The sequence below is a fragment of the Archocentrus centrarchus genome, chromosome 4 (genome assembly GCF_007364275.1).
Source record: "Archocentrus centrarchus isolate MPI-CPG fArcCen1 chromosome 4, fArcCen1, whole genome shotgun sequence".
Lineage (NCBI taxonomy): Eukaryota > Metazoa > Chordata > Actinopteri > Cichliformes > Cichlidae > Archocentrus > Archocentrus centrarchus.
Genome location: NC_044349.1, coordinates 34,185,434 through 34,208,056, shown reverse-complemented (window position 1 = coordinate 34,208,056; position 22,623 = coordinate 34,185,434). Strand labels below are relative to the sequence as shown.

The 22,623-nt window shown below is 40.1% G+C and overlaps 1 protein-coding gene across 3 annotated transcripts in view; it reads right to left on the bottom strand.

Moving 5' to 3' along the window:
• eps15l1a (epidermal growth factor receptor pathway substrate 15-like 1a) overlaps positions 1-22,623 on the bottom strand; it is an 82,893-nt gene that overhangs the window by 35,822 nt on the left and 24,448 nt on the right. Inside the window, exons 12-21 of one of the 3 annotated variants that reach the window (XM_030727347.1) lie at positions 19,790-19,852; positions 19,531-19,551; positions 17,272-17,357; positions 15,416-15,448; positions 14,611-14,683; positions 12,066-12,227; positions 11,347-11,544; positions 7,290-7,469; positions 6,801-6,906; positions 1,587-1,637 (exon numbers count right to left, since the gene is read on the bottom strand). In XM_030727347.1, coding sequence (XP_030583207.1) covers positions 1,587-1,637; positions 6,801-6,906; positions 7,290-7,469; positions 11,347-11,544; positions 12,066-12,227; positions 14,611-14,683; positions 15,416-15,448; positions 17,272-17,357; positions 19,531-19,551; positions 19,790-19,852 — 973 coding nt within the window. The remainder of the gene's footprint in view (positions 1-1,586; positions 1,638-6,800; positions 6,907-7,289; positions 7,470-11,346; positions 11,545-12,065; positions 12,228-14,610; positions 14,684-15,415; positions 15,449-17,271; positions 17,358-19,530; positions 19,552-19,789; positions 19,853-22,623) is intronic. The other 2 variants (XM_030727348.1, XM_030727349.1) reach the window with 2 other exon arrangements.

The window sequence follows — 22,623 nt, the reverse complement described above, 5'->3', positions numbered from 1 at the left end:
CCAACAAAGAGGTTAAGCTAACTTCTAGTTGGCAGACACCAGAGTTGACTAGCAGCAGTTAGCTAGCCTGACTCAGTAGAGGTGTACTTAGCGAGGTGTGGAACATAAGAACTGAGGGACGACTATGATGACTGGGGTGTGTATGTGCAGGCCGGACTCCACATGTATAAGCATAGGTCATCTGCCTTAAAGGCAGGACAGAGGTGTCTTCAGCCATGACATGAGGGGGCTTGATGCTGTATGTGTTGTCCTGAGTGAATCGAATGAAAGAGAACCTTAAAATATCTGTGTAACTAAAAAGAAAAAAAATTAATTATGCATACCTTCACTGCATTCTTGTGAAAGTATGCAGATGTATTATCCTTATTAAATTTCAATGTTTAAGTTTAGTTATTGGCACCCTGATTTGCTTTTCTTCGCTGCCTGCCTGTGAGTTTTTTCTTTTATGGTAAGTTAGCTAATTTTACTATACCAGTATTTATTTAATAAGCAGCACCAACAGGAGTTGTGTGATGAGTTAAATTGGCGATGGAATTTAGAGCATGTGCATGTTGTAATGTGCCAGTGTCTTGAAATCCAATGTGAAAGGGTCCAATATGAAATGGCCAAAGGGTCAATGTGAAGTACCAGGAACTTACTCTCAGTAAGTGTGTGAGATCAAGGAGCTTATTTGGGTGTGATGTTTACTGCTGTGTGAAAAGATTGATTTCAGTCACTGATATCCATCTCTTCAGTGGAGAACTGAAACTCAACAATATCACTGAAGAGGGAAGTATGAAAAGTCAAGGTTCACATGTGTACCACAAGCCATGCACTGGATGTGAGGGTTTTGACACCCTTTTCCAGGAAACTTGCTGTTTTTCAATGACTAGTCTCTCTATGTTTAAAAAACCATAAGAAATCTGACAGCATACACTGAGAGCTATAATTCAGAGAACTCCATCTTAATGTGTTCATTTTCAAAAAGCAGTAAGGCACTTCCGTTCATTGCCTGTGGCTCAGCGGGTCACCTACTAATCAGAAGTGTCGGTGATTCAACCCTGGCTCTCTTAGTCTGCATGTCAAAGTATCCTTGAGCATGATACGCAACCATCAAACTCCATCAAAGTGTGAGTGTGTTTGTGTCAATGTTAGACAAAGTGCTTAGGCGTGCAAAAAAGTGCTTGTATGAACGAGTGTGTGAATAAAACTTGTAGCAGGAAAGAGCTTTGAGTAAAAAAGAATCCATATAAGTACAATCCATTCACCATTTCAGTAAAAATACACATTCAGGGCTGTAAAAAACTGATTTTGGAAATACATTGCACGATACATTTATAAGGTCCATCCAGACTCTGACACCATTCACTGCAGAATACTTCAATTCATTTAAGGAAAAGACTGTGAGTTTTTAATAGCATTCCCCAGACAAACTCAAATATTAATACTGAAGTAGTGAAATACCAGTATACTCTAAACCTGTTCAGTGTAGCGTGTACAGCAGTCTCACTTTAACTGATAAAATAACAGTCTACTGTCTTGCTTTACTTTGCTCCAACAATTAAATTCATGGTCAAAAAAAAGAACTTTCTTCCCAAAGTAAATACCTGTGGATGCTGATGGCTGCTTTGCAAAAGGATCATTTTGAAAAGGGTCACCTAAAAGAGAGGAATCAAGCAAAGGGGAAAGATAGGAAGAGTACATAATTAACAGTCGTAAATGAACTCAAGCTGGAAAATATAAGGTGTTTGGAGAGAAGAAAACTAAAGACACAGAAAGCAATAAGCAGAGTTCAAGGAGAGGAGAGGAGAGGAGACCTTTGACCTTTAACACGCCCTTTATTGGTTCAATGTTTCACCTACAAACATAACTAATAGGAAAGTTTAACACGTGTACAATTTCAACAGTGACTTCCTGTTCTTCCTACTTTATGTGCCACATCTGTTAATAGCCACAGCCCAATGCACCACTCTCCACTGGAGAGCCACACTGCATTTATCTATGGGAGGTTGTACAGGGACCTCCAGCTGTCCCTTGGAGATGACCCTGGTGCCAAAGCACCAAAACACCTCAACTCCTGGACACCTGCCTGTAGTGCTTTGTTTAAAACTTTCAGTGTACAGAGCCTTCTTTGAAACTGTGACAAGTCACACAGTCCAGATGTGTGAGAACACAGCAGCAATCTGTCCTCATCCTGCTCCTCCACTGCAGCACCAATAATAAAGTCCGATAACAAGAACAACTGGTTACCTGCAGAGCGAGCCCCAACACCACCCTATAAAGAGACCAGGACGACCACCCATGACTTCTTTAGCAGCCTTTCCAGAAGGCACAGAGACCTCACCCCAATTTCCTAAGCCAGCCTGGAAGCAGTTTTCCACTGCCGTTCTGACCTCATCCCTGCCAGCTTTGTTAAACCAGCTTTTACAAGGAACCTCTGGATTATTAACAGAGCTGAGCACCCTACTGTATATAAAAGGGTCGAAGGAGCAAAGACTCCACATCAATATTACTAAACAATTGAGAATAGTCTCTCTTTGTCCAGTGGAATCTTTTCCAGAAGAAATTGACCGGTCTTTTTTGTACTTCCTTGATTAGTGTCTCTAGAGGTTCTACAACAGTAGCACTTGTTCTACTTCACATACTGTGATGGCTGGTGCTGAGAAAGTAAAACTGCGTCACCCGCACTAAGGTTAATACCATGACTTAGGAAGAACTGCCCTCTCCAACTCAATCAGGTTCATTATCTATTGAGCTGTGTGTTTCCCAGAGAAGGAGCATGTCAATGTTTTTATTTCTACTGAGCTCAGTTAGCGCTGCTCACCTTTCTCTATCCCTGCCGCCATTAATATTTAAAGTTCCTAGTCTTAAAACTGAGAGAGAGAGAAAAAAAGATATAACAGTGAAACACTTCTGAGAAAAGATCACCTTCAGTTTTACTCTGCAGTTTATAACCAACCTTTCTCCTTTAAAACAGAGTTAATGAATCTTTCTACATCAGGGGAAGTCTGTGATTTCCAGAGACTGCCTTCCAAAGGTTTTGTCTAAAAAGTAATTTATGTTCTGTAAAGATTATCATTTCTGATGCTCAACTTGTGACACTATATATGTGAGAAAAAAAAAAGGATACGTAATGATATCCTTTGGCAAAATACTGAAGCCTGAGTTGCTGATTGGAGTGTGATTGTGTGTGTGAATAATAGATAGATGCAGAAAGTGGTTGTATGAATGGGTGAATGAGGCACTGTATAAAGCGCTTGAGTGCTCATGTAGAGTAGAAAAGAGCTACATAAGAAACAGTCCATTTACCACTGTCCACACCCTGTTCTTTATGTGGGCAGGATGAACATTTGTGGTCAACATCACTGCAATCAGAACATTTCACACCACCCCAGCTTGCATAAACAGTCTATAAACTTTGAAAGATGTTTCCATTGTCTTCGAAGGGTTATACAAATACATAAATCCCTGTCTTTGAACAGACTGAAACAAACTGAGACAAACTGTTCTAAACCTGATAGAAAACTTTCTTAAGTGAATTAGTTCTTTCTCTGAGAGTTTGTTTGGGGTGGAGGGGACACCAGACACAATCCGTGTTGAGGGTACAAACAACAGTGAGACGGCCACAAACAAGTCATCCAGGACCACACCTCTTGACTGACTGGTGACCTACTGGTTCATTTTTTCATCTACAACAGATCAACTTTAACCCCACTCCCTCCACAAAAAAAAGGCACATAGAAAAATAAATGGCATGTTATCTGATTTTCCTAAGAAAATTTTCCACACAAAACACCATGGACACCCCAAATAGAAACAAATTCTTCAATATCAGACACCACTTTACCACTTAATATACACATTCTATATTAAGGCATGCAGCTACCAGAACCCTGAACATAATTTCAGCATTTACAGATCCTGTCCCCTTCGTCTTATTCCTCCTAGTGAGCCAGATGCTCCTAATTTAGCCTTATCTGCAAGGAAGTTAATTAAACAAACCCTCCTAAACTGCAATGCATTGTATTTAGGACCAAAAATAAAGACACTATTTTCTAAAATTACCCATAAACCACTGAGCCATTACTGCCAAGGAACAGGTCCTGCAATTTCTTAGTCCTCAATGAAGGCCACTTATGACTTCTTCCAACAATCTCTCCAGGAATCACAGAGACCTCACCCCAGTTTCCTGAGCCAGCCAAAAAAGCAGTTTTCCACAGCCCTGCTGACCTCAGACCAGTTTTGTCAGACCGGCTGCTATGAGGAACCTCTGAACACTAACAAAGTTGAACATCCTGCTCTGAATGGAAGGGTTCTATAATACAAGTTCCTTGCTAGTGTTGCCATACAACTGAGAACAGTGTCTTTTGACATTCAGAACAGTTCTCCAAGTATGGAGAACTTTCTGACAAAATGAGGTTGTCTGTCAAAGGTCTAAGTCTACCAGGTCAAGAAGAAACAGATGCTTGTCATAGTCAAGGCTCCTTACTTTGTGAAGTAGTGTGGATGCCATTTTATACCAGAGTGGATGCTGTTTATGGTAGAGGTTCTGCTGTAAAATCCGAATCACAGTTATCAGCACTAAACAAGCCTGAGTAGAACTCCACAACAAGTTTCCTCATCTCTGTGGGGTCAGATATAACAAACCCATTCGTAAGTTTAAGGTTCATCATTTGGCAGGGTTCCCCAAGTCTCCTCTCTATCATAAAGAAATAATGAGCTGGAGCATCTATTTCTTTTATGGCAGAGATACGAGCTTTAACTAAGGCACTCTAAGCTTTTTCACAAAGAAACCTACCTATACCTACCTTCCTCCCGGTATTCCAAGCCCTGTTGCTGTTATCTGTCCTATTAATAATCCTGTACACTAATACCCTAATTTCTCTTTCTAACTTCTCAAAACAATTCTTTTCAACAGTTGTCATATGTGCAGTAGCCTTGGGCTGGCCACTTCTAAAACTTTTCTTAAGACCCGCGTATTTAACCTGGCTTTTGACCAGGCTTTAGATGTTGATCTTAGTTTTTGTGTACTTATTTTTAATTTATTTTTATCTAGTTAATTTATACTATTTTTTTAAATTTTTTGTATTTTATTGCTGCTTTGTATCTTGGGTGTTACCTTTTTATCTGCATTTTTCTTGTGTACTGTTGTGCCCTGTTTCTTTGTTCAGTGCTTGCTGTTTTTAAAGTGCTTTATAAATAAAATTGGCTTGGCTTGGCTTGGCTAAAGGTGTTCTATCGGGCTAAGGTCAGGACTCAGGCTGGTCAAGTTCTTCTACACCAAACTCACTCATCCATGTCTTTATGGACCTCGCTTTGTGCACCGGTGTGCAGTCATGATGGAACAGGAAGGGGTCATCCCCAAACTGTTCTTAAGTTGAAAGCATAAAATTTTCCAAAGTGTCTTGGTATGCTGAAGCATTAAGAGTTCCTTTCACTGGAACTAAAGGGCCAAGCCCAACTCCTGAAAAGCAACCCTATGCCATAATCTCCCCTCCCCCAAACGTTACACTTGTTACAATGTGTTCTCCTGGAACCCATCAAACGTAGACTTGTCCATTGATTGCCAGACAGAGAAGTGTGATTCGTCACTCCAGAGAACACATCTCCACTGCTCTAGAGTCTCATCTTGTGACACAATAACAGAAAAATGTCATCCTCAAATATATTTTCTTCATTTTTAATGTTTAAATAACCTGCAGTTGTATTTTTGATTTTCAGCATCATTTGTCATTGTCTCTGTCTGTCCACTGCTTTGGTTTTCCTCCACGAGTTCCCTGGCCTACATGTCAGAGTTTCTATCCTTTACTTCATTATTACCTTGAACTATTCCTTCATCCGTTAGCATGTTAGTTTGCGGAGTACCAGCTGTGGACTCCACCATTTTATGTTGCTATTGGTCACTATTGACAGCACTACTCGTGTTGCTCTTCTGCATCACAAGTTCTCTGTTGCTCAACAGTACCATTGTCCAGAGCAGGTTGCTGCTCGCCTGCACCATTAGCATGAGCCTACTGCTTACCTGTTTTTGCCCACACTTTGCTCTTTATGAGTGCAGGATTCACATTTGTGGCCAACATCGCCACACTCAAAAATTTGCCTGTTGCCTGAACTTGCAAAAACAGTATCTTTAACTGTTTTTCTTAACTTGCATAAACAATATATAAACTGTTTTCCTACTTAACCGTGAAAGACGCTTCCAGTATCTGCAAAGCATCATTGAGGTACGTGAAAGCTTGCCTCCGTAGAGACTAAACATGTTGTATTTTACAGCCGAGACAAACTGTTCTGAACCCACTAGCTAACTTGCCAAAGTCAGACAGCTCTCTTTCAAGCAGTTCATTCAGAATGAAGGGAGGAACATCAGATATGGTGACCCATGCTGGGGGCACAGATAATGGGGAAATGGCCACAAAAAACATCAAAAATCACTTCAACTAAAAGGTGAACCTGCTCCACAGTATATGGGGTAGCCACACTCTAGCTCCATGCCTAATTGACAACAGAGGTGAGCCCTCACTGTGGAGGGATGCCATGGCTCAAAAGTAAAACAAACAACTAAACTTTGTTCACTCAACACGAAACAATGAAATAAACTTATCTTACCTTCTAATCAATTACAGGGTGTAAAGGAAGAAAATCGGAAATATACTATATTCACTCAGCAGCTTTACACCAACCACCTTCATGCACTCATTCACTCATATTCCCAGCATGCAGTGCAATGAGCAGGGAAGAGGAAAGGAATGAGCAACACTGATTATAAGATTAAGAGGAACACTTGGCGATGGTGGTGCAATGGAAGTTAAGGGGAAGACAACCTTTGAATGGGTCTGTTTTGAAGGGGTCTTCAGAGTGGAAGGGGTCAGTGTGAAGCTCCTGAGGCTGACTGTTAAACACAGATGGCTTCACTTTGAATGGGTCCTCCTGTGGAAAAGACAAAGCCAAAGAAAGAGAAGAGAAGAGAAGATTTTATAATCTCTCCTACAGTGGAAAAACAGAATATTGATGTTTTTATACAATAGATATACAGTGAAGCCCAAAATTATTCATACCCCTGGCAAAGTTTGACTTAAAGCTATTGTTATTCAACCAGCAACTTTTTTGTTGACTGGAAATGTCACAAGCATCTCCCAGAAGATAATAAAAGTACAAGAGAAAAAAGTTGACTCCAAGTTTTTACCACTCCCCCACTTACAACACAAGTCTTTGTCTGATTTTTCTTAAGGATTATAACACCAAGTCCTAGCTAAACAAATGTTGCCCAGCACATTGGAAAATAAAAGCAGAAATCTATTAGAGATCCTGACCTGTGCTGTTCTGACCATAGCTGGAAATCCTCCATTTTCTCTGTCACTGAAGCCTTCGCTCATGTCAGCCAAGTTGGTCATACTGCCTCTATGGGTTCCATTCAAGGTACTATTGTACTGCTCAATGCTTTTAGACACTTCCTGTTGACTGTCTTGAATCTGTGAAAGCTTGCTGCGAGCCTACAGGGATTACACATACAAAAAAAATGATAAAGAGAAGAACATTTTCCAGAACATTTTCAGTGACATCAAGCTGGTGTTCCTCTGTCTGAAATTCTCATGTACAGTGGGGGAAATAATTATTAGATCCCCTGCTGAATTTATAATTTTGCTCACTTATAAAGAAATGAACAGTCTTTAATTTTTTTATGGTAGTTCAATTTTAACCCTCTGGGGTCTAGGCAGTTTTTTGACTGCTTTTGATTTTACAATATATCTACCAAAAATCCAGAAAAAAAACATATTACATTTAAGTTATAAATTGATTTGTGTGTCACAAATCAATTGAAATAAATATTTGATCCCAAAGCAAACATGACTTAGTACTTGGTAGAGAAACCCTTGCTGGCAAGCACAGTTTCTTGCAGTTGGTCACCAGGTTTGCCACACAGAAGGGATTTTGCCCCACTCCACTTACAGAAAGTTTGCTGAGTGTGTGTTTTGCCAGACACCTTAGCTGATTTAGGTTTATCTTGGACAGCGGGTTCCCGAAAATTTTCATATTCCTCATACTCATCGATGATGGAACAGGTTAGTTGCCGAGCTATCTGCAAACTGCAAACCACCTCCTCACCTAGGAATTAAATCTAAGGCGGTAGATTGCAAGGCTGGCGATGTCTGAATTTCTTCCCCTGGCGCAGTGTGTTCACTCTTTTCCAGCTTTAAGTGTGTTGTTTAGACAGCTATGCTAGCACACAGTATGGGCATTCTCAATGCGCATGCACAGCAGCCTGTACTAAAGCATAAAGTAGTGAACACGTGGAACCGAGGCGTTTTGATTGTTGTTTTGTTCCTCATTTGCATACTCAATAATGTCAGCTCGCACATCGTTAACACGGCAATTACAATATTATCGTAGACCATATATATCGCACACCCCTAATACCTCCACAGATTTTCTATGGAATTGAATTATGGAGACTGGCTAGGCCACTCCATGATCTTCATGTACTTCTTCTTTAGCTAGTCCTTAATGCCTTCAAGCATGTTTTGGGTCATTGTCAAGCTGAAAGACCCATCTGTGACTCATCTTCAGTGTTCTGGCTGAGGGAAGGTGGTTCTCATCCAAGATTTTAAATGGTACATGGCCCTGTCCTGTACCCTTAGTATAAAAATAGCCCCAAAGCGTAATGTTTCCACCTCCATGCTTGACTGTGGGTACGATGTTCTGTGGGAATGGCTCATACTCAGTATTTATCTTTCTCTGAACATGGCCGGAATTATGTCAAAGAGCTTGATTTTGGTTTCATCTGACTACAGCACTTTCTTCCAAGAATCAGTTAAATGACAAACTGAAGACAGGCCTGTACATGTGCCTTCTTGAGCTGGGGGACCTTGCAGGCGCAGCATGATTTCAATCCTTTACAGTATAGTGTGTTACCAATGGTGTTTTTTGTGACTGTGATCCCAACTGCTTTCAGATAATTAATAAGCTCCTCTGGTGTAGTTTTCAGCTGATGCACCACCTTTCTTACAATCATTCTCACCCCATGCTGCAAGATCTTGGAAGAAGCTCCAGAGTGAGGGGAACTGATGGTCATTTTATATTTCTTCCATTTCCAAATAATCACACCAACAGCTGAAGAAGGAGTGTTATCGGGCTTGGTTAGAGTGGGACTCCAGAGGCAGCTGACAGGTACTGGCAGGCCAAACAGAACACAGCTTGGGTGGTGGCTGAAGCAAAAACTCAGGTGTGGGAGGAGTTTGGTGAGGCCATGGAAAAAGATGGATTGCACTGAAGCGATTCTGACAAACCGTCAGGCGACTCAGGAGGGAAAAGCGGTGCTCGACTCACACGGTTTATAGTGCGGGTGGAGTGCTGCTGACTTCAACTGAGGCTATAGTCAGGCGGTGGAAGGAATACTTCGAGGACCTCCTTAATCCCATTGACACGCCTTCTGTAGTGGAAGCAGAGTCTGGGAATGAGGGGGATGACTTGCACATCACTGTGGGCGAGGTCACTGAGGTGGTTAAACAACTCCTTGGTGGCAGGGCCCCTGAGGTGGACGAGATTCACCCTGAGTTCCTGAAGGCTTTGGATGTTGTAGGGCTGTCTTGGTTGATACGCCTCTGCAACATTGTGTGGAGATTTGGGGCGGTGCCACTGGATTGGCAGACTGGGGTGGTGGTCCCCATCTTTAAGAAGGGAGACCAGAGGGTGTGCTCCAACTTTTGATAGGGTGAGAGAGAGGAGGAGTGTGGCCATTTGTGAGGGGCTAAGAGTAGAGCCGCTGCTCCTCCACAACAAGAGGAGCCAATTGAGGTGGCTCTGGCATTGAGGAAACATTTGATGCGGATGCCTCCTGGGCGCCTCTTGGGCAAGGTGTTCCGGGCATGCCCTACCGAGAGGAGGCCCCGGGGTAGACCCAGGACACACTGGAGAGATTGTATCTCTTGGCTGGTCAGGGAATGCCTTGGGGTCCCTCCGGATGAGCTGGTGGAGGTGGCTGGGGAGAGGGAAGTCTGGGCTTCCCTGCTTAGGCTGCTGCCCCCGCGACCCAGCCCTGGATAAGCAGAAGAAAATGGATGGATGGACAGTTGTCACCTTCTCACCAAGCTTCTTGTTGATGGTACTGTAGCCATTCTAGTCTTGTGTATGTCTACAGCCTTGTCATCCTCTGACAAGTCTTTGGTGTTGCAGTGTTGGAGAGGCAGGAACTGAAGAAATGGATTCTGTGGACAGGTGCGCTTTATACACATAACAAGTTAAGATCAGGAGTATTTGTGATTGATTGATTGATTGACTGATTGATTGATTGACTGACTGACTGAAATCTGTGTGTCACATGGGCACACACCCACTCAATGACATGCAAATAAATTTACAATTGTTATGTAATGTGTTTTTTATGAATCTTTGGTTGATATTCTGTTTCTCTCATTACAATTAAACTACCATAAAATTAAGACTACTCACTTCCATAAGTGACCAAATCTGCAAATTCAGCAGGGGATCAAATCATTATTTCCCTCATTATAAGTCACACAGTGCAATGCAAAATGTTGAACAGAAATTACCAAAGGTTTGTTCACAGGAAACACTGATCTGTTTCTCTAAGGTTTCTTTTTGTCCTTCAATTAGTGTATAGATTTAAAAAATAACTTTTCTCCTCATTTTTTTTGCAATAGCTTCATAAAATAAAGGGATTTTTGCTGCATTGCTGTCTTTTCAATATTTTTTCCTCATTACAAGAGGTTTGGCCATGCTGCTTACAGGAAAAAAATATTTCCATTTTAATTTTCTCAACACAAGTTTTCAATTCTGTGAATTATACAATTAGAGACACATCAGGAAATACGTTTTGGGGTTAAATGTTCTGAAGTGCTACTGGGTAGTTATTCAGGGTTCAGTGTGAACATGTGAAGTGCATTTTTTCATGCAGGATACTGAAAACAGCAACAACACAATAATTTCTCCTAAAAAGTGTGTTATACTGCAGAAGTTATTTTACCAGCTTCTATCAAATGTTCAGGTCATTTTCCCTAATGAAGGCCTATTGCTGTTAATTGAAACAAATTAATCATTGTCCAATGAATCAGCTCTTCATGAAGACTGGAAATATCTCTATAGCAGCTTAGGTGGATAGTGGATTTTATGAAACAATAATGTGTGTGTGTGTGTGTGTGTGTGTGTGTGTGTGAGTGAGAGAGACACAGACACAGAGACAGAGAGAGAGACAACAGGGTGGGTGGGGGGGCTGTGTTCCAGTTCCTCTCTTGGTAAAGGACAATCAAATACTAACTACACTGGTAATATAATTAACTGGATTATATAGTGTAGTGGTGCCCCCTGTTGACAATTTTTAGACACACACAAACAGGACCTGTGTCCTCCTACCTGGTTGATCTCATCCTGGGTCGCTTTCAGTGACTTGATGATAGTCTCTAACTGAACCTTGCCTGCAGCCAGGCTCTGCTCCAGCTGATTCTCCTCTTGCTGTAGCCGGCCCAGGTCAGCCTTTGCCCGGCTCAGTTCTTCTTCCTGGCTCTGCAAGTCTGACTCCTGGGAGTGGATTTGAGTCTGAAGGGTAGAAATCTGAAAGGAGAAGACAGTAGGGCTTCTCAATTATAATCACAATTATTTTGATTAATGTTGAAATTACGATTATTTGACACGATTACTCACTGACTTTGAAAACACTGCATTTATTGCAATTAAAGAACAGTGAATACTTTGAAATCTAGTGCATTTCCACAATCTCTTGAAAATAAATACTAAATTGAAAATAAAATACAGAATGTATTAATAAAATATAAATACAATCTAAAAATATATATAAATAAATTGCAATATAAATAAATACATTATAAATGAAACACAAACAATAAATAAATAAATAGAAGGGTAATGCCTGTTAGCGTGACTAATAATACTAGGAAGAAATTGGACCAAGTTATTTAGACCAAATAAATTTGCTCACATTTTAGTGCCACAGCATACTGACAGATCCTGTACATGCATTACTTCTCAGATTTTATGATTCTGTGATCACTGTAGCATAACTAAGACAGTATGTCACAAAGAGGAAACTTCTGCAACATCAGCTTCTTCCTTACCATCTGAGACTCTTCCTGGCACTTCATCCGGACTTCATTCAGCATGTCTTCTAGTTTGTGTTTCTGCTGGTCCATCTCCTCTAGGCGGTCTTGGGCGTCTTGTTTCTGAGCTTCTAACTCCTGCAGGCTAGTTGTTTCTCTGTCCAGGTCATTCTGCATTTCCTTATAGAAGATAGATAAAAGACAATCATGTGTCAGTGTTAGATGTCAAATAAAGCCAGGCTATTTGTGGACTTAGTACTGTGCAAAAATCTCGAGCCACTCCTCATTTCTTTATATTTTGCTAGGAAAATTGTGCACTGATTTAATGAAATGTGCAAAATACATTATATACATTCATTCAACACATTCAGGAATACTTTTCCAAGCCCCTCGAATAACTTTCCAAGGCTCTTTTTTTGGATGGTGACTGCCTTTTTTCCTGTCAAGATGATCCCACAATGCTTCAAAGTGTTGAAAGTGTTCCATTATGTGTTTTTATATCTAGCTACCTTTTACTGCATTGGCAGTAAAACCTTTGACTTTTCACTGTCATGCTGAAAAATGAAGCTGTTGCCAATTTGATACTGCATGGTGTATCAAAATGTGATAGTATTTTTATGGATTCATGATGTTATTAATTTTGACAAGATCTCCAACACCACTGACTGAAATCCATCCCCAAACTATGACAGTCTCCACTGTGATTTCAGATGGCTGTAGAGACTCACTGTTGTACCTCTCTCCTGACCTCCTCCATATATATTGGCGACAAATTAAACCAAAAATCTCAAATCTGGTGTTATCACTCCATCAGACCTCTTGCCACTGATTTTCAGTTCAGTTCTTGTAATAATTTATTATTTCCATTCCTTAAAAATAGCTTCTTCACAACCACCCTTCCAATGAGATCATATATGATGAGGCTTCAGTGAATGGTAGTTGGATCAGCTGAAGGCTCAGTTCTTGTGTTAAGTCTTAGCTGGATTTTTTTGTTGTTGTTGTTAGACACTATTTATCTGCTGTACGTGTGTGTGTGTGTGTGTGTGGGTGTGTGTATCTAAAATTATATATAGCAGCTGGATAGTGTAATTGTAACATTACCATCACTGAAACAATAGATCGGGGGTTTGAATCCAGACCATGTCATGCATCTATTCAGGGCCCTCCTTGGTATCCAAGTGCCCAAGCCTACCTCGGAACATGAGGGCGAGAGATATAACTGAAGCCATACCGGTTCAAACTCACTGGGACTGTTCAGCATTTAGTCAGCTGTTCTGGATGTGTCTTAGCCTCTAGCAGCTGGTTCATTTGTGCTGCGAGTCAGTAGGTGTCTATCATGTCAGAGCCTGGTGCTGTCCAACCCTTCATATGTGAGACTCTTTCTTGGATGCGTGCCACTGTGATGGTTACTAGAGCCTGTTCATGGAGGTTGCTGTGGTCTGCTCGTAGATCCACTAGCCACTGAGCGTTCAGGTTATGTGTTGCATACTTCTCCCATACGCTCTTCCAGTATTGCTTCATCTCCACCCTTGATGGGGGAGCTGTTCTCATATTGTTCCCCTGCCACTGAGAGTAGAGAACATCTGGTTTATTCTCCTGGCTTCCATCTCTCTGGTACACCTCTTCCAGCAGTTAGCCTAGGCCTGAGAGTCTTTTCTTGGCAGTTTCTAAGGCCTCAGGTATGGACAGCTTGCTGTACTTCTTAGGCAACCCTTTCTTCATCACACCTTTCTGCAGCTCTGATAGCTGCCTAACTTCCCTCCTTGCTGCCTTGAACTTAGCCTCTAGATGTCCTTTCCATGGAAGGTACTGCTCCTTGTGGCTGTTCATCTTATAGCCAAGCATTACAAGGATCACTGTTGCCATGGTATAGATCAGCTGGTTGGTTTCAGTCATGGTCGAAGTAGGTCCACAGAGCTGCATTCACATCTTCTATTAGACTTCCAGAGGGTACTTCACGTAGTCTTGGTAATTGGCCATGGAAGGTCCAGGTTTCCAGTTCCCCAACCTATTGTTCCAAAGATTGTTCCAAAGTAATGTTACTATCCAGCACCGTGCACAACGTGCCAAGATAAGTTTTTGACTAACAGCTCTTTCAGAATCGCCTTATTTCAAAAATACTACTGACTGTTAAACTGTGCAATCATTGGCATTTTTTTTATAGCTGTAACTAATGAAATACAAATGTGCCTAAAGGTACAATTGAAAATTGGTTCTTTTTAAAAAATTTTTATGCTTGAACGATTCATGGGCCAGCGTTAAGTGGATGACTCCCCCCGTCCCCCCCAAAAAAAAGCATTTCTCAATGTTAAACAACTGGTCAGAAAAAGAGTGAAAAAGCAGCCAAGGTCCATAGAAAAACTTTGAAAAACATTCAGAAAACCAGAAGAACTATCACTCAAGATCACATTAAAAACATTACTGTACAATATAAATAAATGAGGGGTGGCTCGGTACACTACATGTACATCAAGGAGAGAAGAGTGTTGCAGTTTAATGGTGTGAGTCCACATCAAGCTGTGTTTACACTGCAGCCAACTAACAAGAAACTTGCTGCCCTCACCTGCACCTCAGCACTCTTATGTCTGATGGCCTCCTCTGTCTCCCTGATGTCCTGCTCAAGGGTATACTTCTCCCTGACACACAACCAGAAACATTCACACAAACACAGGAACAATCACAGACACACATGAACAATTACACTAACAAATAATAAACCAAATTACTACAGGCCAACTACCACCCCGGGCCATCCCCTGGCTGTATACACACAAGCGAAATACAAGACACTGAAAGCTGGGTGTGTAACAAAAATACTTTACTTACTTTACTTCATTAGTGTTCTTAAAAACTTTTTTTTTGACTTAGTTATCAAATTTGTGTATAACTTGTGGGAAAAATGATAAAAAATGTGTATGTATTTATCTCCCAAAACAAAATTACCACATTTTTGTGAGTCAGTCCCTCATATGTTGTGGACTTAATATATGTGATATATAATATGATAAAGTAATTGGCATGAAGAGCGTACACATTTATTCTGTGGACTAGCGTTTCTACTATTTAATTATTTGCTGCTATTGTAAGTAGCTTTTATGCAAGTGTTGCTGCATAGTAAAGAATTAGTCATATACAAAAAAAACAAAAACAAAAAATCAACAATCTTCTGCATATATTTTAAAGCTATACTACGCAGTTTGTGACAACTGGTGATTTGGCAGACTCCATAACTAACTGTGTAGTCTGATCCTCAGGTATCAAGGCCGCTAGAAATAATTATATACAAATATACAATAAAACTTCAGGTAGACACACTGCTCACTCTGTGTGTCATTTGACAGAATGCGAGTCTATGGACATTTGTTTACCTGAGAGTATTCCACTGGGCAAAGACAAGAGTGCTGACGCAGCATGCAGAATAAGTGGTGAACAAACAAAAAAACTAATAAAATAAATGCATCAAAGGAAGTGTGGATAGCTGTGCATGTGGATAGATGAATGGGTGGGTGGCTGAACTGATGGAAAGCAGATGAAGGAAAACAGTATGAAGAGAAAAAAACAGGAAGTTTGTCCACAGTGCTGTGAAAAAGTGTTTGCCCTGCTCCTGTTTTTTTGGGGGTTTTTTCCATATTTTTCACACTTTCAATATTAGGAATAAAGTTTTAAAATCATGATTTCATTTATTAAAGGGAAAAGGCTATCCAAACCTACCTGCCCTGTGTGGAAAAAGTAATCACCCCCTATCCCAATAACTGGTTGTGCCACACTTGGCAGCAAAAACTCTATCAAGCGTTTGTTGGAATGAGCCAATCACATCACTGTGGAGGACTTTGGCCCACTCTTGTTTACTGAATTGTTCTAATTCAGCCACACTGGAGGGTTATCAGCATAAACGGCCTGTTTAAAGTCATGCCAAAGCATGACAGATTTAAATCTGGGCTTTGACTAGGTCACTCCAAAACCTTTTTCTTTTCTTTTTTTTTGAGTCAGTCAGAGGTGGACTTGCTGTGTGCTTGAGCTTCAGGGTACGAATGGCTGGCCATTCTTCTTCATTCTTTTCCAGAATGAATTGCTCCATTAATTACAGCAAGTTGTCCAGGTCCTGAAGCAGCCCCAGATCATCACACTACCTGTTTGACTGTTTGGTTACTTTTATGCCAGATGCAATGAGACACAAGCTTTCCAGAAAGTTCAGCTTTTGCCTTGTCAGCCCACAGGATATTTTCCCAAAAGTTTTAGGGATCATCAAGATGTTTTTGGAAAATGTGAGACGAATCTTTGTGATCTTTCTGTTCAGCACTGGTTTTCTTCTTGGAATTCTTCCATGGATGCCATTTTTGCCCATCTTATCACTGAATCATGAACACTGGCTTTAACTGAGGCAAGTGGGGCTTGCAGTTCTTTAGATGTTGTTCTGGGTTGTTTTGTGACCTCAAAGATGAGCCAAGAATATGCTCTTGGAGTAATTTGGGTAAGGTGGCCACTCCTGGAAAGGTTCACCACTGTTCTGTTTTCTCCATTTTTGGATAATGAAATATGTAAGTGTGACAAATGTGCAAGAAAATAAGAAATAAGGAACATGGCTAATACATTTTCACAGCTCTGTACATCTGATGTGCATGAGTATGTTTTCAATTATTATTGTATTTTATCACCTTTTCGGTCTTAATCTTTGAAAAGGAAATATAGAAGGGAAGTGTTTTAATAGATTTAGTGTGACTCTTTAGCCACAATAGCATCTCGCAAAGAGTCACTCTCAGTGATATTTAAGAAAGATTCAAGAGGGAAAAATTCAATGAATGATCATTCCCTGATGTCCCACATTAAAATAAAATAAATAAAAGTAACTTTGGAAATAGTAATGCTATTGTATAAAAACATGGTTAAAACATGTCATGTGCTTACCAACTGTAACCCAACATTATTTTGTCAGGCAGTGACAGTGCATTATTATTATACCATGTGATGAAAATGAAATTCATTAAAAATCTTGATGTGGATGATAATAGTTGATTAGTGATGGAGCCCAAGTTGGAGTGGTGAAAAGAAAATTTCTTATACAGAACATCACGAAGAACATTCATCATACAGTAAACAGTGAAAGTTGCTTTGGAACTCCACACTATAAATTACTCTTGCTACTGTCATTACTGTATTGTGTTTAATTTTTTTCACGGATGTAGACTGTCGTGTTTTAGGTACTGTTAGTGATCCTGTTTGTTACCTCTGCAACTGAGCTATCTCCTGGCTGATGTCATCTAACTCCTTGATGCCAGTGAACTCCCCTGAACCCACTGAACTAGAGCTGTCCTGTAGAAAAACAGGGGACAAAAAGGGGAGACAGTCAAGTTGATAAGACAAACCTGATGAAGTAGGATGATAAAATGAGTCATGGCAGATCAGGTCAATGGAAGGAGAAAGAGGTGAAAAAACAGATAGGAGAAAAACTAGAGGTCAAGAAGAGGAGCAGCACTGAGGTAGGGGCTGTGTCAATCACCAACATGACATGTCACTACCACTGACAACCTGCAAAGCATAGGAAAGATTCAGGATTTTTCAGTTTTCTCATGAAAGGTACAGTAAAAAATTTTTGAGGTTACTTGTATAAGCGCTTTGAATGCTCATACTGAGTAGAAAAGCGCTATATAAGAACTAGCCCATTTACCATTTGATAAAAAAATACTGTACTCATAAACTTGCATTAAATACATGTAATTACACAGCGTGTAACTACGTGTAGGTAATTACACACATTAGTATGTAAATCCATCTTCTAACAAATTGATGCATTGTCATAAACTTGGAATTAATCAGTTAAAAATACATAGAAGCAGGCACCGAATTGTGGAAACCACTATGTTGCCCCACCATCTTGAATACAGTGGCCAAGCTGGACATCATTGTTCCACCTAAATTCATCTTATGTATGTGGCTAGAGACCAGGCACATATGCAAGTATGCCTTCGAAGTTACTTTTACTTTAAAGATCACAAATAGCTCTTTCAAACTATATATACATAATATTTGTATATGTATATTTTCATCGTCTCTTTCTCATTATGTCCTCCTCCACCAATGCTCTGTTTCCTCCCTCATTTCCACCTCATCATCTTCCTCCTCACCTTATCCCCTGAATGGAAGTCAGGTCTGTAACACATGAAAATGTGCTTAAACATGTTTATTTACAGCACCAGTGAAAAGTTTGGACACACTCACCCGTTTGTATTCTCGATATTGTCACAATTACTTATTGTCAGCAGATTACACATATGATTCTCTTGTCTCCGGACAGCTGACAATGAGCCAGTTAAACAACAACAACAACAATAGCAGCAGCAGCTGACTTTAAGCTAACATTACAATAGCTAATGTTGAGTACCATTAAAAAATAAAAATAAATAAAATAATCACTCTCTTTGGTGACTGTGGAGGCCATTTGAATACAGTGAACTCACTATCATGTTCAAGAAAGCAGTTTGAGAAAATTCGAGCTTTATGAGACGATGTACTATCCTGCTAGAAGCAGTTATCAGAAGATGGCTACACTGCCGTCATAAAGGGAGGCTGGGAGGCTGTGGTGTTTAAATAGTGCTCAGTTGGCCCACAGTGTGCCAAGAAAATATCCCCCACACTATTACTACCCACCAGCCCAAACCATTGATACAAGGTGGGATGGATCCACGTTATCATGCTGTTTATTCTGACATCTGAATGTCGCCACAGAAATAGAGACTCATCAGACCAGGCAATGGTTTTTAATTCTTCTGTTGTCCAATGTTAGAAAGCCTGTGTGAGTTGTAGCCTCAGTTACTGCTGCCTTCCTATCAGTCTGACCTCTGGTATCACTAAGGCATTTTTGCCCAGAGAACTGATGCTCACTGTATATTTTCTTTTTGTTTTTCTCTGTAAACCCTGGAGATGGGTGTGTTGGAAAATTCCAGTAGATCAGCAGTTTCTGAAACACAGACAAGCCAGTCTGCCAACAATCATGCCACATTCAAAGTCACTTAAATCACCTTTCTTCCCCATTTTGATCCTCAGTTGAACTTTAGAAGGTGCGTGTTAACAAGCAGCTGAACAGGTGTACCTAACCAGGTGGTTGGTGAGTGTATTGTCCGTGGAAGTAACTGCAATATCGGTCTGTCTATGGTGCAGCTTTTGTTGTCATATTGCTTTTGTGCTTTCGACTGAGTAGGTAACATCAGCTTTCCATATTTGCCGAATTGTTCTTTACTGCAAGACCACAGCTCCTACCAACAGATTTCAGCTGCAGTAACAAAAAGGCTTCTTTAAAAGACATCCTGATTAACAGAAGAGTTTTTTCATCCACTGATCCTGAATCTTGCCGTGATCAAGACAGTTTATAGAGTGAGACACTGCACTGTATCAAGATGGAGAGAAAATTCTTCCAAATGCTTTCCAGTAATCAGCTAGCCCCTGAAAGCATTTAGAAGTTAATACATTGTAGATCCATGTTACCTACCCACAACTTGATCATTATGGCCTTAAAGAGGAAAATGGAATACAAACATTAGCAGCACGAAACGAGCAGTAAATGTCTCATTTTTACCATTTTAACCATCCACAAAATTTCAAGTTTATTTTGACATGTGTTGGGGATGTTTCCCAGCAGAAAAAACCCCCCAAAAAGCATGTAGCAGACAAATATGTACACCTTCAAGTGGAAATGTAAACAGCCTGAAAAAAAATAAAGGCAGAAAAGAAGAAAAGAATTCACTCACCCGCCTCATTTCTGACAGAGCAGCCATCTCAGATCCCACTGGAGTCATGTATCCTGACATATTCTGTAGCCACAGAAAAGTGACTGTTATTCACCACAGTGGTTAAAAATACATAAAGAAATACAAGCAAGCAATGAACTCCATTCCATGTCAAAACAGAAACTTCTGAAAACCTTTGAAACCAGGGGTCTCAAAGTCCCGGCCCGCGAGTCACTTCTAGCCCCTGCCCCCCTGCTTCGGGCCCATGAATTGATGTCAAACATACAATACAATTTGGCCCTTTGAGTTACTTTTTTAAAATTTCACTTTCCCCTCCAATTAAGACAACCATTTGTCATGTAATTTAAGTCAGAAATCCCCAGGTACCAGCTCGTAGTTCATTTGGTACTGGGCTGCACTGTAAAAATTAATTACTTACATTATTTCTGTTTTAATTATTATGAGTCTGAATGACATTTTAATTTGAAAAATGGGTGGATTCTCTCTGTTAGATCGGTCTGTGACTCACTCTTGACACGTGCCACAACGCTTGTCTTTACTGCTAAAATTAAACCCACAATCTTCACAGGTTCCATGCCTGTTGAAAGGCTTTTACACAGCGGATGCGTAAATTTCGTGCAAATGTTTCGTGTGTTAAAAAGTTTTTTCAGACACCTCTTCTTAATGCAGCCATTCACACCGACCACATCATTTCACAGGATGAATTTGGGCATTTAATTTTTTCGGATCAAATTCAATTTTTCTGACTTTCGCAAGCAAACAAACATCTGACCAATCAAAGCACTGCATTTAGCAAAATGTGAGCTTATAGAGCAAAACACGCATCGATACACTGAATAAACAGCGATCTGGGACATTAAAATAATACATTGCTACCTCAGGCACACAGCTACACGTTGCTCCGGGTCAGTTGGCTCTCTGAAATAATTTCTCTGCTTCAGATGTGATCCCAACTCTGCCAACAAGAGCTCAAACTGCCCACTGAAGTATCATAGGCTGTGATGCAGCTTCAGCTCGGAGATCAAACCATGAAACTCTCCCTGCTGCTGCTTTCTTATGTTGTATGAACCCAGAATCTCTGTTTATTCCTTCTCTTGTTTAGAAACATCAGGACCTCATTACATCATCGCTTGTTGTCGACTTGCTCTGTTGGCAAACAGTGTTTTACATAAATAATGCATTAATCCGCTCTGTCAGAGCTTTCTGACTACTTTTTACTTTTATTCCCTACATTTTTACACAAATATCTGTACTTTCTACGTCTTACATTTTCAAACAAACTTGTTACTTTAAGTTTAACACGTCTGAGAGAAGTTTTTATTTCCGGTCACTGCGCCATCAAACATCAAACGATCTGAGCCTAACTGGAGGTATAATAACATGTAAGAGACAATCCTACAGATGTATCCTCCATCCCCAGGGCTTATTGCATACAAAGGTATTAAAGAGACAAAACCATATAATATATGTATCATTTATAGCGCTATAATCAGGGGTTACAGTGGGCCGGACTGAGTGCAGATGTCCCTAAGTTATGCTCGCGGTACTTCAGCATCTTAGCTAGCAAAAATAAAGGGAGTAATGTGTGGCAGGTAATTTTAAATGCAACATTTCTAACAAATATCACCAGACACACAAAGTTTGTCACACAGTGTATCTGCTAGCTAAAAGAACAGCTGCTGTATTTCCAGGAAAAGAAAAGAAAGAGGGAGAAGTTAACTCATATATATATATATATATATATATATATATATATATATATATATATATATATATATATATATATATATATATATATATATATATATATATACACATATCCAGTAAACCTGGATTTAAAGATGATACAAAACCAATTCTGCAAAAAGGTGAAACTTTGTAAAATATAAATAAAAAAAGAAGCCACTGATTTGCAAATGTCAGAAACCCATATTTTATTCACAGAAACACAGAAAACATATCAAATGTTTAAACTGAAACAACACGCCATTTTAAGAAAAATAATATCTCATTTTGGAATAATAATATAACTTAAATGTATTCTCTGCACTAAAGAGGCCAGGGTCCATCCAACTTGTTATCTCTACACTATTAGTGTCACTAATGGGTGTTACATCCTCCCTTCCTGCATCTCAAACTTTACACATAAAATAACTGACCCATGACGGGTGCAGCAGCAAATTCAAGAGCTTGCATAACAGCTTGGTTTAAATTTTGCAGAATAGAACGCATAACTCAAGATGGCTGCGTGTGCAGACTCAGTGGCCCTTCATGACCCTGATAGTACGGTGTTTTTACATTTTCTGAGTATTTTCCTAAGTGTAATTCATGTAAAGGTGCATTGTGTCTGTTGCCCACAAGGCTCAAGTACTGCCACTGGTTTTGTAATGGAAAATTTGTTTTTCAACTTAAATAACCTCTGTGTACTTCTTTGGTATGTAACTAATTTTCTAGTACAAAGACCAAGTGTGCAAAGTAGAAAACAAATTTCTTTCTAGGTTGAGTCCAAGGCCATGACGCACTTATTATCAGGCTAAAGTTACATGGTGGTGGGGAAACTGAACTCCCCACAGATAACAGAACAAGACGGTATCAACACAATGACTATAAAGGAACTGCGGTTATTTTGCTATTTGGTCAATGCTGATGCGAAGACTGTTCGTGCTGTATTGATCCCTTTGCAAAGGTTATATTCTTACTTTCAATAAATCATCATAAAATCAGTTTGGTTTCAGGGCTCAACTTATTTTTCCATAACAGTGAACAGCCCAACCAGTTGCGGCAGATGACTGCCCCTCCCTGAGCCTGGTTCTGCTGGAGCTTTCTTCCTGTTA